This window comes from Aquarana catesbeiana, linkage group LG11 (assembly GCF_042186555.1).
Source record: "Aquarana catesbeiana isolate 2022-GZ linkage group LG11, ASM4218655v1, whole genome shotgun sequence".
NCBI classification, from domain to species: Eukaryota; Metazoa; Chordata; class Amphibia; order Anura; family Ranidae; genus Aquarana; species Aquarana catesbeiana.
Genome location: NC_133334.1, coordinates 272011115 through 272026863, shown reverse-complemented (window position 1 = coordinate 272026863; position 15749 = coordinate 272011115). Strand labels below are relative to the sequence as shown.

The 15749-nt window shown below is 45.0% G+C and overlaps 1 protein-coding gene across 1 annotated transcript in view; it reads left to right on the top strand.

The window, feature by feature from the left end:
* The window catches only part of LOC141111760 (neural-cadherin-like), a 130839-nt gene that overhangs the window by 31313 nt on the left and 83777 nt on the right, over window positions 1-15749 (top strand). Inside the window, 2 exon segments of the mRNA XM_073603899.1 lie at window positions 12611-12781; window positions 12872-13044. Of these exon segments, the coding sequence (XP_073460000.1) occupies window positions 12611-12781; window positions 12872-13044 (344 nt within the window).

Sequence of the window (15749 nt, the reverse complement as noted above, 5' to 3'; positions counted from 1 at the left end):
AGCTGGGCCAACCTGGTTGCGTGAGAGTCTTTGAAGGCTTGTAGCAATTCCTCAGCATGGAGATTACTTTCAGGCTCCCAAGAGTTGTCCTCGGGTCCATACCCCCTCCACTTAATGAGATACTGGATCTGATTCTGTCTTTTTCTACAATCCAGGATTGCCTCAATTTCAAATTCCTCCTCATTATTGATCAAAATAGGTTCAGGTGGCTTGGCATTACGGTCAGAGAAGGAGTCAGGAACAACTGGTTTCAGAAGTGATACATGAAAAACCGGGTGTATTCTAAAAGAATCCGGCAGGTTGAGTTCATACGCAACATCATTTACTCTTCTTTTTACCTGGAAGGGACCCATAAACTTAGGTCCCAATTTTCTGGAAGGACAAGCCATCTTTAAATTACTTGTGGATAGCCACACTTGGTTACCAGGCTCTAGGATAAGTTCCCCACGTCTTTTCTTGTCAAACACCCTCTTAAAAGATGCCTGGGACTGGGCCATGGTCTCCTGCAGAATCTTACAATTAGTAGAGAAGAACTCCATTGTTTCAGTCACTGCTGGAAGGGCACATTCCGGGACAGAGCTGGGAAGGAAGGAAGGATTAAATCCATAATTGGCAAAGAATGGCGTTTGGTTGATGGCTGAATGTAGAGAGTTATTGTATGAAAATTCAGCGACTGGTAACAGGGACACCCAGTCATCTTGCGAAAATGCAGAAAAGCAACGGAGGTATTGCTCCAGCGTCTGGTTAGTTCTCTCCGTCTGGCCGTTTGTCTGGGGGTGATAGGCCGAAGAGAATGCCAGCTCAATTTCAAGAGCACCACACAGTGCCTTCCAGAACCGGGAGGTGAACTGGACACCACGATCTGATACAATATTAGCGGGTACCCCATGTAGTCTCACTATTTCTTTGACAAAGATCTTCGCCGTTTCTACGGCCGTGGGTGTACCCTTCATGGGGAGAAAGTGTGTCATTTTGGACAGTCTATCAATCACAACAAAGATAGTCGAGAAACCTTCAGATGGGGGTAGTTCTACGATGAAATCCATCGAAATCATTCTCCAGGGCCTGTCAGGAATTGGTAAGGGTTTCAACAAACCCCAGGCCCTTGTGTGATTACTCTTGCTCCGGGCACAAGTGTGGCAAGAACTGACATAATTCCAACAATCCTCAATCAATTGTGGCCACCAAAAGGTGCGTTGCACCAGTTCAGTTGTCTTCCGGGCCCCGAAATGACCTGCCAGCTTGTGGTTGTGGCACAATTCCAGTACCGGCACTCTAAGTTTCTCAGGAACCATGATCTTGCCTTCGTGCCAAAGCAACCCGTCGCTTAAGCTGGTCCCAGTAGGTTGGGGAATTTCTGAGGAAGCTTGCCTAATTCTGGAAATTAAATCTCCCTGAAGAAGTAAAAAATTTCCCGCCGGCAGGATAGTGTCTGGAGGAGCGGTTTCTTTGGAATCATGAAACATTCGTGACAATGCATCTGGTTTCACATTTTTAGAGCCAGGTCTGTAAGTGATGTGAAATAAGAAGCGGGAGAAGAAGAGCGCCCATCTAGCCTGTCGTGGTTTAAGTCTCTTGGCAGATCTTAAGTATTCTAAGTTTTTGTGATCAGTATAAATGAGAATAGGATGTACAGCACCCTCCAGAAGATAGCGCCACTCCTCCAGAGCCGTCTTGATGGCCAAGAGCTCCTGATCTCCCACATCATAATTCATTTCAGACATAGAGAGTTTGCGAGAAAAGAACGCTATTGGAAACAGAAGAGCCTTGGGACCCTGGCGCTGAGAGAGTACTGCCCCTACAGCGATCTCCGAAGCATCAACCTCCAGCACAAACGGTAGGGCAGGGTTAGGGTGCTTGAGGATAGAGGCAGATGTGAACAGAACCTTTAATTTTTCGAAGGCCGATTGTGCCCTGGACGTCCAACAGAATCGGGTTCCCTGTTTTGTAAGTTCCGTAATGGGGGCAATGATTTTAGAAAAGTCTTTAATGAATTTCCTATAAAAATTGGAAAATCCTACAAAGCGTTGGACCCCTTTCCTGTCTGTAGGTGCAGGCCAATCCAGGATGGCGGACACCTTCTGTGGGTCCATCTTAATACCTTCAACAGAAATAATGAGTCCCAGAAACTGGATACATTGGAGTTCGAACTCACATTTGTCAAGTTTAGCGTATAAACCGTGTTGCCTGAGCCGAGCAAGGACATTCTGGACGTGCCTGCGATGATCAGCCAAGGAAGAGGAAAAGATAAGAATGTCATCCAGGTAAACGATGACGTAGAGGTCCAAAAATTCCCTAAAAATGTCGTTCACAAAGTGTTGGAAAGTGGCTGGGGCATTACAAAGACCGAAGGGCATAACGAGATACTCGAAATGCCCAAAACGAGTGCGAAAAGCGGTCTTCCACTCGTCTCCCTCTCGGATGCGGATTAGGTTATAGGCTCCGCGAAGATCCAATTTCGTGAAAATTCTGGCAGTTCCCAACCTTTGGAATAACTCAGGCACCAGGGGTAGCGGGTAGCGATTTTGAATCGTTATCTTGTTTAATTCTCGATAATCGATGCATGGCCGAAGAGAATGATCCTTCTTCTCTACAAAGAATAAGCCAGCACCGGCCGGGGAAGTGGACGGGCGGATAAACTTCTTCTTCAAATTTTCGTCTAAGTACTGCTTCAGGGCGCCCAGCTCCTGCTCAGTCAACGGAAAGATCCGGCCGAAGGGTACCTCGGTTCCAGGTAGCAACTCTATAGGACAGTCGTAGGGCCTGTGTGGAGGTAGTATCTCTGCACCTTTCTTGCTGAATACATCCGAGAAATCTCGGTAGGGCTCTGGAATAGCTTGGAGCAGGTTTGCATCAGGATTTAAACAGAGAAGTTGGGAAACCTCAAGGTCGGCTCTTTGCAGACAATGTTGTTGACAGTACTCTGAGAGAAACTCAATACTTCCAGCAGCCCAGTTGATTTGGGGGTTGTGAACCTGCAGCCATGGCATTCCAAGAATGACTGGGAAGAGAGGTGAGGAGATAGCATCCAAACAGAGATATTCCCGGTGCTGAGGGCCCATAATAGCTTCTAAGGGAATGGTTTCCTGAGAGACCGGGCCGGAACGGAGGGCAGAACCGTCTGCAAGATGAACAGCCAGGCTTTGAGTCTTGGGTTGGAGAGGTATGTCATGTTGAGTAGCGAAGGTCAGATCGATAAAACAACTGCAGGCACCGGAGTCAATGATGACTGGAACTTGGATAGCCTTTCCGGGAAGCTGTAAAGTGACAGAGATAGTTAGATGTGTACCAGGTGTTGGCAAAATAGTGGCACAGGTACGAACAGCGGAACGACACTTACGCGTCTTGTTAGGGCAAAGGCTGGCGTAGTGCCCAGGTTCTCCACAGTAGAGACAAAGGTTATGAGCCCGTCTGCGTAACTTCTCTTCAGGAGTCAAAGAGGGACGAAGCAGACCAAGCTGCATGGGTTCAGGTGCATCACTAGCCGGAACTGGTGGTGGAGCGGGAGGCCTACTGGGAGGATTGGGAACTTGTGGGAGCATCCAGGTGGGACGATAGGTACTGGTGGATCTTTCGGTGCGTCGTTCTTCCAACCTACGATCAATTTGAATGGACAGGTTGATTAATTCTTCCAGAGTCAGAGGCACCCCAACCCGTGCTAGCTCATCCTTGAGAGGATCTGACAAGCCCATCTTAAACTGATGGCGCAGGGCTGCGTCGTTCCACGCCGTATCTGAGCTCCAGCACCTGAATTCGACAGCGTAATCCTCTGCAGCTCGACGGCCTTGACGGAGGGAGTGTAGGGTGGCTTCTGCAGTGGCAGTTAGCTGGGGGTCTTCGTAAAGTTGAGACATTGCCCCAAAGAAGGCATCCAGACTTTCCAAGACGTCAGATTTCTGCTCCAAAAGTCGATGGGCCCAAGTTTGAGGTTCACCAGATAACAGGGAGATAACGAAGCCCACCTTAGTAACCTCTAGAAAGAAGGTGCGTGGCTAAAGGGCGAAATAGAGATTACATGCATTCCGGAAAGCACGGTACCTACTTCGGTCTCCAAAAAATCTTTCTGGTACTGGTACTTTGGGCTCTGGAGGTAGCATGACTACGGAGGGTGCTGAGGTTGCGGCTGCGGTCCCTTGTGGACCGGAAGGTACAGATAGGGCCTGTACACACTCTTCCAGACTTGAATACCCCTCTTGTAGGCTTTTCACCGCTTGGGTCAATCCCGCCAGATGTCTGCAGAGCTCATCCATAGGGGAAGCCCCCTGCCCGGACTCGGTCATGGCTGCCTGATACTGTCAGGCTCCTACTTACCAGACCGGTGAGTCCGCTTGGGCAGAAGGTAGGCTCCCTTACGCGTCCGACTCGCAGCCCCTGGTAAAGCAAACAGGAGGCTCAGGAGTACGGAGTGGTATGAGAGCCTGTATGCATCAGTCCAGATACTGCAGGATGAACAGGTGAGATGGCTGGAACTGGCTGGAACACAGGCAACAAGACTGAGCAGGATTGTCAGGAGACAGGCTGGGTTCGGCAACAGACAGGCAGCAGAGGTACAGTGGAGCAGGCAAACGGATGGTCAGGAGGCAGGCCGGGTTCGGTAACAGACAGGCAGCAGAGGTACAGTGGAGCAGGCAAACGGATGGTCAAACAGGCAGAGGTCAGGTACAGGCAGAGTTCAAGGGGAGGTCCAGGAGACAAGGCCGGGTCGTCAGGTAATCAGGAACAGTTCAGATACAAGGGTCAGGCACTAGGACGGCAAGCTGTTGATCAGGCAGCACAGATCACAGAGGGACGCCGGCTTAAATGGGCCGATTGGCGCTAAACGACGTGCACGCGCGCGCACCAGCACACACAGGCGCGCGCACCCGCCAACACCCGCACGCGCGCCCCCGCACACCGGCGTGCACAACAGGCCGACCCCGGACACACACGCCAGTACCACGAGGAACGCGCACAGCGGAGTCCACAGGAACGCGCGCGCCAACGCGCGCCGACGCGCCCCGACGCACACCGCCGCGAGCACCCTGCCCGCCGAGGTACGCTCTCTGACAGTATAAGGCAGCACTGCCCTAGACTAAGCCCGATTTGTCGGTGTGATGGGACAGTGCTTATGTGACTGGCAGCCTCTGTACAACTTCTGTACTACTGTGGGAGAACCAGTGTATTCTCAGGGGCCCCTCGGGGGTAAGCGCTACATAAACGCTATACATTGAAAAGATCTCTTCATGCCTTTGCAGATCCATATTTATATTATGTATTGGGTTAAGCTTCTTAGCAGTGTGAGAAAAGAGGATTAGACTTAGACACAAAGCAAAAGGATAAACATGTATTTAATGAGTAATATAGAAAAATAAAATATTTTGCCCAGGAACCCCACCTCCTATCTGAGGCTCGCCATTGATGACCTCCGGCTCGTACTGCACCCTACAGTAGTCCTGGCATACGGCTAAAGAAGATATATCCCTACTATACACCTTACAGGCAAATTCTGATCTTAACTATCAGAATAGATAAAAATAATAATGTTTTTTCACCAATTGCAAGAAACAAGGAAGCATAGTTCTATATTGCATGAACCCTGCATGACCAGATGTCCTCTATAAGTGTGTTTTTCCTCTACATGTTTGCATACTTCAATTAATGAGCCATTATGGAGCCGTCCTTCAGTCCAATGCCTCGCTCTGTATGGAAACTAGAAAGATGTTCTCTGGTGAAGCATTAACTGTTTTACTTCCACAACAATAGTTGTCTCCCTTCTGAAGAAATTGCTGATTTGTTTTATCATGTCCTTTTCCGTTGATTCTTGAATGGGATTGTCTGACTTCCTTATAATCCCCAGAGAAATCTCGGTGTTGTAATGAAATAAGCGGCAGTACTGTCATCCTTTTAGAACAGCTTTTGCCAACCTTTTACCATGGAGGGAACCCAAAAAAAACTTTCCGGTCTCGGGGAACCCCCTGCTAACAATTACCACACCTACAGCTCAAGATGAATTAGTGTGATGGTCCCTGAGAACAATGCTCCTTACATTTGTGGTCATTGAGAAGAATCCCCAATTACAATACCCCATAATGACAACCTGAAAGAAGTTTGTTTGAAATCTTGGCAAATGTATTAAAAATAAAAAACAAAAAAATCCCATGGACATAAGTATTCACAACCTTTGCCATGAACACTCAAAATTGAGCTCAGGTGCGTCCTGTTTCCACTGATCATCCTTGAGATGTTTCTACAACTTTATTGGACTCCACCTGTGGTAAATTCAGTTGATTGGACATGATTTGGAAACCTGTCTATATAAGGTCCCACAGTTATCAGTGTACGTCAGAGCACAAACCAAGCCACTAAGTCCAAGGAACTGTCTGTAGACATCTGAGACAGGATTGTATGGAGGCACAGATCTGGCGAAGGGTACAGAACATTTTCTGCAGCATGGAAGGTCCCAATGAGCACGGTGGCCTCCTTCATCTGTAAATAGAAGAAGTTTGGAACCACCTGGACTCGCCCTAGCGCGGGCCGCCTAGCCAAACTATGCGATTGAGGGAGAAGGGCCTTAGTCAGGGAGGTGACCAAGAGGCGCCTCCTTTTCCTTGTCTTACAGTGCATTGGGATAATGGCTTTCACTCCCTCCGGAAGGCTGCCCTGAATGTGGACTCTACACATTACCCCTGCCTTTTCCACCCGCAGCTCTTATTACGGACTCACCCTCCACTCATTGCTACTATGAACTGTTAACCCTTTCATCCATTATATACCTTTTATGTGCATCATTGTATTATTGGATTTCGCTGTCCATTGTTGCGCCGAATACTTGTTATATATGAGGTGACCAAGAACCCAATGGTCACTCTGACAGAGCTCAAGCGTTTCTCTGTGGAGTGAGGAGAACCTTCCAGATGAACAACCATCTCTGCAGCACTCCACCAATCAGGCCTGTATGGTAGAGTGGCCAGACAGAAGCCACTCCTTTAGGAAAAGTCACATGACAGCCCGCCTGGAGTGTGCCAAAAGGCACCTTAAGGACTCTCAGACCATGAGAAACAAAATTCTCTGGTCTGATGAAACAAAGATTGAACTCTTTGGCCTGAATGGCAAGTGCCATGTCTGGAGGAAACCAGGCACTGCTCATCGCCTGACAAATACCATCCCTACAGTGAAGCATGGTGGTGGCAGTATCATGCTGTGGGGATGTTTTTCAGCTTCAGGAACTGGGAGTCTAGTCGAGATTGAGGGAAAGATGAATTCAGCAATGTACATCCTTGATGAAAACTTGCTCCAGAGCGCTCTGGACCTCAAACTGGGGCGAAGGTTAATATTCCAACAGGACAACAACCCTAAGCACACAGCCAAGATTACAAAGGAGTGACTATGGGACAACTATGTGAATGTTCTTGAGTGGCCCAGCCAGAGCCCAGACTTGAACTGATCGAACATCTCTAGAGAGATCTGAAAATGGCTGTGCACCGACGTTCCCCATCCAACCCGATGAAGCTTGAAAGGTCCTGCAAAGAAGAATGGGAGAAACTGCCCAAAAAGACTTGAGGCTGTAATTGGTGCCAAAGGTGCTTCACCAAAGTATTGAGCAAAGGCTGTGAATAGTTACGTACATGGGAAATCATGTCCAGTCAACTGAGTTTACCACAGGTGGACTCCAATCAAGTTGTAGAAACATCTCAAGGATGATTAGTGCACCTGAGCTCAATTTTGAGCGTCAAGGCAAACGGCTGTGAATACTTATGTACATCGGATTTTTTTTTTTCCTTTTTTATATTTAATACATTTGCAAAGATTTCAAACAAACTTTTTTCACGTTGTCATTATGGGGGATTGTTTGTAGAATTTCGAGGAAAATAATGAATTTAATCCATTTTGGAATAAGGCTGTAACATAGCAAAATGTGGAAAAAGTGAAGCGCTGTGAATACTTTCTGGATGCTCTGTATATTTCTACTATACACCTTACAGGCAAATTCTGATCTTATCAGAATGGATAAAAAAAAGAATGTTTTTCTAACCAATTGCAAGAAACATGGAAGCATATTGCATGATCCCTGCATGACCAGATGTCCTCTATAAGTGTGTTTTTCCTCTACATGTTTGCATACTTCAATTAATGAGCCATTATGGAGCCGTCCTTCAGTCCAATGCCTCGCTCTGTATGGAAACTAGAAAGATGTTCTCTGGTGAAGCATTAACTGTTTTACTTCCACAACAATAGTTGTCTCCCTTCTGAAGAAATTGCTGATTTGTTTTATCATGTCCTTTTCCGTTGATTCGTGAATGGGGTTGTCTGACTTCCTTCTAATCCCCAGAGCAATCTCGGTGTTGTAATGAAATAAGCGGCAGTGCTGTCATCCTTTTAGAACAGCTTTTCCCAACCTTTTACCATGGAGGGAACCCAAAAAAAACTTTCCGGTCCCGGGGAACCCCCTGCTAACAATTACTACACCTACAGCTCAAGATGCATCAGTATGTTGGTCCCTGAGAACAATGCTCCTTACATTTGTGGTCATTGAGAAGAATCTCCAGAGATAAGGATCGCTTAAAGTGACCGGCCTCAGGTTATACACAGAGGTTAAACAAATCCTCCTACATAAGTTGTACCTGTTTATCTGCAGCCTTCTCGTCTCTACAGCCATTTAAAGTACAGCATTTATACAGCTTGCCTGAGCCTTCAAAGATAAGTGCACCCTAACACTAAAATCAATACATCTACAGATATCCACTAACGCTAACCTATATAACCTTGTAAAGAAGAAATCAGTATACATACCAGTGGTGGCTGGTGCTCCATCCCCCCCCCCCTCCCGTCGCTCGGTCACTCGATTCCCCCCCACCCCCCCGTTGCTCGGTCACTCGATTCCCCCCCACCCCCCCCGTTGCTCGGTCACTCGATTCCCCCCCCCCCCCCGTTGCTCACTCGTCCACCCACCAGCGCCACATTTACCCCATCTAGGTCACGGTCAGCTTCGGCTCCTTCCTGCCTCTCCTCGTTCATGGCGGCTTCCCCTGCGACTCTTCCTCGGCTGCCAATGTGGTCACTTCTCCTCTCGACCAATTGGGTCTTAGGACCCGCTTCCTGATTGGCCGGCGGGAAAATCCGGAAAACAATGGCGAATATTAATTCACTATTGTCACACAACTGGGTGGGCTCAGGGCGCAGTGCTCCGCCCATTCCTTTTTTTCAAGCCAATTAGAGCTCTAATCATGTGCTTCTAAAAAAAAAATAAAAAGTGGGCAAATTGGCGGGCACATCAGGCGGGGATCGGCGGGCACTCAGTGGCGGGGGATCGGCGGGCACATCAGGATCAGGCTGCGGCTTCCTCTTCTCTTTCGCCGTGCATCTCCTCCCCTCCTCCTATAGGCGTCCAATAGGATTGCCTGTCCTATCAGCCAATCGGGTGACGGGTATCAGAACAGCTTCCCGATTGGCCAGGAGGACGATCAGTGTTGCAACAGTGAATATTCATTCGCTTTTGCAACACACCTGGGTGGGCTCCGGACGCAATGCTCTGCGCCCCGAGCCCACCCTATTTTGAAGCCTATTAGAGCCTCTGGCTTTAATCAGGTGCTTCAAAATACACCCCACCCCCCCCGCCTATCCCCACCATAGTAATTCATGGGCCCAACATCCTGAAAGGGGCCAGGCGCATGGATAGGGAGGGCGGCGGAAGTGTTAAGGGGGGGCGGCTCCCGTGCAACCGCCCCTGGTGACATCACTCGCCATCCATTTCACAACCGTTATCAGCTGTATCCTCTGCAGAGCCTCCGCCGCTGGAGATTGGCTTCAAAAAAGGTATGTATACTGATTTCTTCTTTATAGGGCTAGATAGGTTAGGATTATATCATGGATGACTGTAGATGTAGCGATTTTAGTGTTAGGGTGGACTTCTCCTTTAAGAAAGCAAGGGGTGGAAAGCTGAAGATGCACTCTGCAGAGCTCAGTGAGGAGAGCTGAGAGCTGATTGGAGGGATGGGACACACCCCCTTCACACAGCACACAGGAACAGAGCTAAGGCCGACAATCAGCTAGAGGTCCCTCCCCTGTCACCATTTTTCTCTTGGTGTCAGGAAAACTTGTCAGAAGTGCAAATAGCAGAGGATTGAGGCAGTAGGGAGAAATGACGCTCTGGATAGAGACAAGTACACACTATAGAGGGATATGCTTTGTTCATATTTCATGTCTGAGGTTTACAACCAGGTTTACACTACTCACAAAATTGCTCGCTTTCCAACACACAGAAAAATGCCCTTTAGCAGACGCATGGCAGTGCCATTAATTGTTCGTGGCACCCCCATGCATCTGCAAACGTGTGCGTTTGTGTGCGCAGAAAAAAAAAAAAAAAAACACATGCGATCCAGTGCAGCGTGTTTTTAGAAAAGGATCAGCGACTCCTTTTCCGCTTTTCTGGCACATAGGACAGTTCGTTGAAATGAATGGGCTGCCCTACACGCGGCACGCTGGAATACACAGAAAACACGTGCGCATTCTCAGCCGCACTTGCAGGTGTGAAATTATCCTAAAATAGCATTGTTATCAGTGGTTACTTATCTGAGAGGCAGAAAGATCCTCTTGCTCAAGGAACCCCCCAGCAACCTCTGGAGGAACCCTAGTGTTCCACAGAGCCCAGAAGTGTCTTTATTTTTAAAAAAATGCATAGCTGTTCATGCATTAGAACTGCATGTAAATTCCTTCTGTGCGAATGCGGCACAGTTGAAAGTTCTCAGCAGATCGAATGCTATTCATCGCAAAAAGAAAATTGTGAATGAGGAAATACCGCATTATGGCCATTAAACGGTGCCGAGGAGCACACTGATTTGCTATGACACTCAGTGCCATCTAGTGGCCATAATGCGGTAGTTTCCTCATTTTTCATTTCACCATCAACAGACACCTATGCAGATTTTTATACATTTAATACCTAGAGCAGGGTCTGCAAACTTTCGAAACAAAGGGCCAGTTTACTGTGCTTCAGACTTTAGAGGGGCCAGATTGTGGCCAATGGGAGTAAAACAAATTACATCATTAGTATCAGTGGCAGAATTAGTTCCCCATCTCTGGTATCAGTGGGAAGAATGGCGCCCCATGACTAAGGGGGGCGGAGCGAGACGCATTGGGGGCATGGCCCGGTTGGAGTCCAGGCTGAGGTTGCCACTCCATTTATCATAGGACACCATAGATGTGCAACTTTGAGGGGTCACCCTTCTTTCCTTGCCCCATTGTTGGTGTCAGTGGGAGGAATAGTGCCCCACTGTTGGTGTCAGTGGGAGGAATAGTGCCCTATCATTGGTGTCAGTGGGAGGAATAATGCCCCATCATTGGTGTCAGTGGGAGGAATAGTGCCCCATCATTGGTGTCAGTGGGAGGAATAGTGCCCCATCATTGGTGTCAGTGGGAGGAATAGTGCCCCATTGTTGGTGTCAGTGGGAGGAATAGTGCCCCATTGTTGGTGTCAGTGGGAGGAATAGTGCCCCATCATTGGTGTCAGTGGGAGGAATAGTGTCCCATCATTGGTGTCAGTGGGAGGAATAGTGCCCCATCATTGGTGTCAGTGGGAGGAATAGTGCCCCATCATTGGTGTCAGTGGGAGGAATAGTGTCCCATCATTGGTATCAGTGGGAGGAATAGTGCCCCATCATTGGTGTCAGTGGGAGGAATAGTGTCCCATCATTGGTATCAGTGGGAGGAATAGTGCCCCATCATTGGTGTCAGTGGGAGGAATAGTGTCCCATCATTGGTATCAGTGGGAGGAATAGTGCCCCATCATTGGTGTCAGTGGGAGGAATAGTGTCCCATCATTGGTGTCAGTGGGAGGAATAGTGCCCTATCATTGGTGTCAGTGGGAGGAATAATGCCCCATCATTGGTGTCAGTGGGTGGAATAGTACCCTATCATTGGTGTCAGTGGGAGGAATAGTGCCCCATCATTGGTGTCAGTGGGAGGAATAGTGCCCCATCATTGGTGTCAGTGGGAGGAATAGTGCCCCATCATTGGTGTCAGTGGGAGGAATAGTGTCCCATCATTGGTGTCAGTGGGAGGAATAGTGCCCCATCATTGGTGTCAGTGGGAGGAATAGTGCCCCATCATTGGTGTCAGTGGGAGGATAGTGTCCCATCATTGGTATCAGTGGGAGGAATAGTACCCTATCATTGGTGTCAGTGGGAGGAATAGTGCCCCATTGTTGGTGTCAGTGGGAAGAATAGTGCCCCATCATTGGTGTCAGTGGCAGAATTAGTTCCCCAGGGGCTGGATAAAGTCAAGCAATGGGCCACAGTGTGGAGACCACTGGTCTATAGTAGGGCATGCCTGTCATTTGATTTGAAGCTCAGTGCAGACTTCTGAGGAAAAGAATGAGCCAATCACACAAGCAGCCAGGTATACAGAGGGCCTCCCGGGTTCTAGATTGCCAACAATAACAATGAAAAGGATGTTTTTTAATAACAATACATTTTAAAATAGTTTGTGGAGTATTTATATACTTTCTGAAAATAGAGTGTTTCTTCAACTGTGATTGGTCGGGTCGGGCAACTCATTTCCGGTAGCAATAGTGGTTGGAGACGTGGCAGCGGATCGATATTGTCCCATCTAAGTGTTGTTTTCATCTCCTCTGTAGGAATTATAACCACACTTCAAACATTCGATCGGGAGAAGGATAAGGAATATCCGCTGACCATCAAGGCCACCGACCAGGCCAGCGACCCCCTCATCAGCCTCTGCCAGATGAACATTGCCATCCTCGACCAGAACGACAACGACCCAAGCTTCGAGAACAACCGCTACGAGTGTAAGTCCTTCTGAGGCCGTTACTTTCTATCACTTTCGATCATTTAGTGTGATCTTTGCTACAATGTTCCTGTTTCAATCCATCCGACAGATTTCTTAAAGGAGGACACGCCGGTCGGAACAAGCTTCCTGCGCATCGCCGCCCGCGATGAAGACTATGGCCCAAACGCGGCACTTACTTATTCCTTGGCGGCCGACGAGCCGCTGTTCTTCCAGATTAACAGCACGACGGGGTGGCTGTACGTCAACCAACCGATATCTCGGGTATGAGACGGGTTTGCAATCAGGGATGGGTTCAAAAGTGCGGTGGGGGGGCGATTTAAAATGGGCGGTTGAGTCGCAGTTTTACCTTCTTTCCTAAAAGTGGTTGTAAGCCCCATTCATGAAATTTGACCTCGGCACATACAGGTGCAATTTCTAAAATTAGAATATCATCAAAAAGTTAATTTATTTCAGTAATTTAATTAAAAAAGGGAAACTCATATATTTTATATAGAAGCGTTACACACAGAGTGATATATTTCAAGCATTTCTTTCTTTTAATTATGATGATTATGGTTTGCAGCTAGTAGATATGTGCACTGACAAAAAATTTGTTAGTTTTTAGTTTTCGTTTCTTTCGTTTTTTTGCTTAATTCGGAAATCCGAAAATTCGGATTTTCACATTTCCCAATTTTCGGATTTCCGAATTTCCAAATTTCCGAAATTCAGAACTTCGAATTTCCGAATTTTCGGAAATCGATAATTTAGAAAATTAGAAAATCTGAAAAAAAGAAACAAAATCTGTAAAATTCTAAACAATAACTAACTATTAAATTCTAGGTATTGGAATTGCCTTTCAAATTTGGCTGTTAGTGAATAACGAGTACGAATTTATCTGAAGTTATGAATTATCCAAAATAACGAATGCCGCATCTAAACAAATGGGATGGAACAAATTAATAACAAATAGTAATAATAAAAGGGTTTTATTATTATTATTATTATTGTCGTTTATTATTATTAGATTGTTATGTTCCATTCGTTTAGATACGGCATTCGTTATTTTAGATAATTCGTAATTTCGGATAAATTCGTATTCATTACGTTCAATAACAGCCAAATTTGAAAGGAAATTCCAATACCTATAATTTAATATTTATTATTAGTTACTATTACAGATTTTTGGGTTTTCAAATTTTTAGATTTTCATTCTTTTGAATTTTCAGATTTTCATTCTTATTTTTGAATTCTCAAATTTATGAAATTTTTGTATATTTTCGAATTTCCTAATATTTCGAATTTTGGAATTTCCGAAATGTTCCAATTTCCGAAATTCTCCAATTTCTGAAATTTTCCAATTTCCAAATTTCCAAATTTCGAATTTCTGAAATTCCGAAATTTCGAATTTTCGAATTTTCGAAATTCCAAAATTCAGAATTTCTGAAATACAGAATTTCTGAAATTCCAAAATTTCGAATACTCGGAAATTTGAAATTTCGGAAATTCGAAATTTCAAATTTCTGAAATTTAGAATGTTTCCAATTTGCGAAATTCCGAATTTCCGAAATTTTTAATTTTCGAAAATTCGGAAATTTGAAAATTCGGAAATTTCGGAATTAACTAATTCTTCAAAATTCGTTAAAGGATTTGGGAACTAAATGAATTGCACATGTCTAACAGCTAGTGACAACACAAAAATCAGTATCTTAGTTGGAATATACATAAGACTAATAAAAAAAAAGGATTTTTAATACAGAAATGTTGGCTTAGTGAAAAGTCTGTCCATGTACAGCAGGGGTCTCAAACTGGTGGCCCTCTAGCTGTTGCAAAACTACAAGTCCCATCATGCCTCTGCCTGTGGGAGTCAACTGTCAGCCTAGCAAAGCTTCATGGGACTTGTAGTTTCACAACAGCTGGAGGGCCGCCTGTTTGAGACCCCTGATGTACAGTATAGTATCCACTCAATACTTGGTTGGGGCTCCTTTTGCATGAATTACGGCATTAAGGCAATCAGCACGGTGGGGCATGGAAGCGATCAGTCTGTGGCACTGCTGAGGTGTTATGGAAGCCCAGCTTGATAGCGGCCTTCAGCTCTTCTGCATTGTTGGGTTTGGTGTCTCTCATCTTCCTCTTGACAAAACCCCACAGATTCTGTATGGGGATAGAATAGAAAATAAAGGAATAGAATAAAAAAATACAATAATTCAAATAGTTCTCTATCAATTTGAATAGTTTTCTAATCAAATTCGAATAGTTTTCCATTCATTTTTGACTTTCCCAAGAGAATAAAAATAAAATAAAGGAACAGACTAGAAGAAAAATAGAATAGAATAGAAAAAAAGTATAATAGAAAATAAAAGACTAGAGTAAAACAAAAGAAAATAGAATAGTAAAATAAAATAACAGAACAAAATAGAATAGAAAATAAAGGAATAGAATAGAATAAAAAATAGCATAGAATAAAATAGAAAGAAGTAAACCATCTTCTGAAATTTTAATTTCAAATATAATAGATTTGATTTAGAATACAATAGAAAAGAATAGAAAAGAAAATAATAAAATAGAATAAAAAAGAATAAAACAATGGAATTGAAAAAAACAATAGAATAGAAACAATATAACAATTTCCCAAAACTCAAATAGAATCAATTCTTATTTGAGTAGAAAAAAAAGAATAGATTAAAATAGAATGAAAGATAACAGAATAGAATTGACTAGAATAGAAAAGAATAGATAGAAAAAATTTGAATTTGAAAAGAATAGAATAAACAAATAGAAAAGAATAGAATAGAATGTATATAACAATATAACCATTTTCCGAATTTCGAATAGAATAAATTCGAATAGAATAGAAAATAAAAGAATAGAAAATAAAAAACAATAGAATAGTATGGAATAGAAAGAATATGACCGTCATCCAAAACTCGAATTTCAAATAGAATAATTTTGATTTCGAATGGAATCAGAGTTGAATTTAAATTGATTGG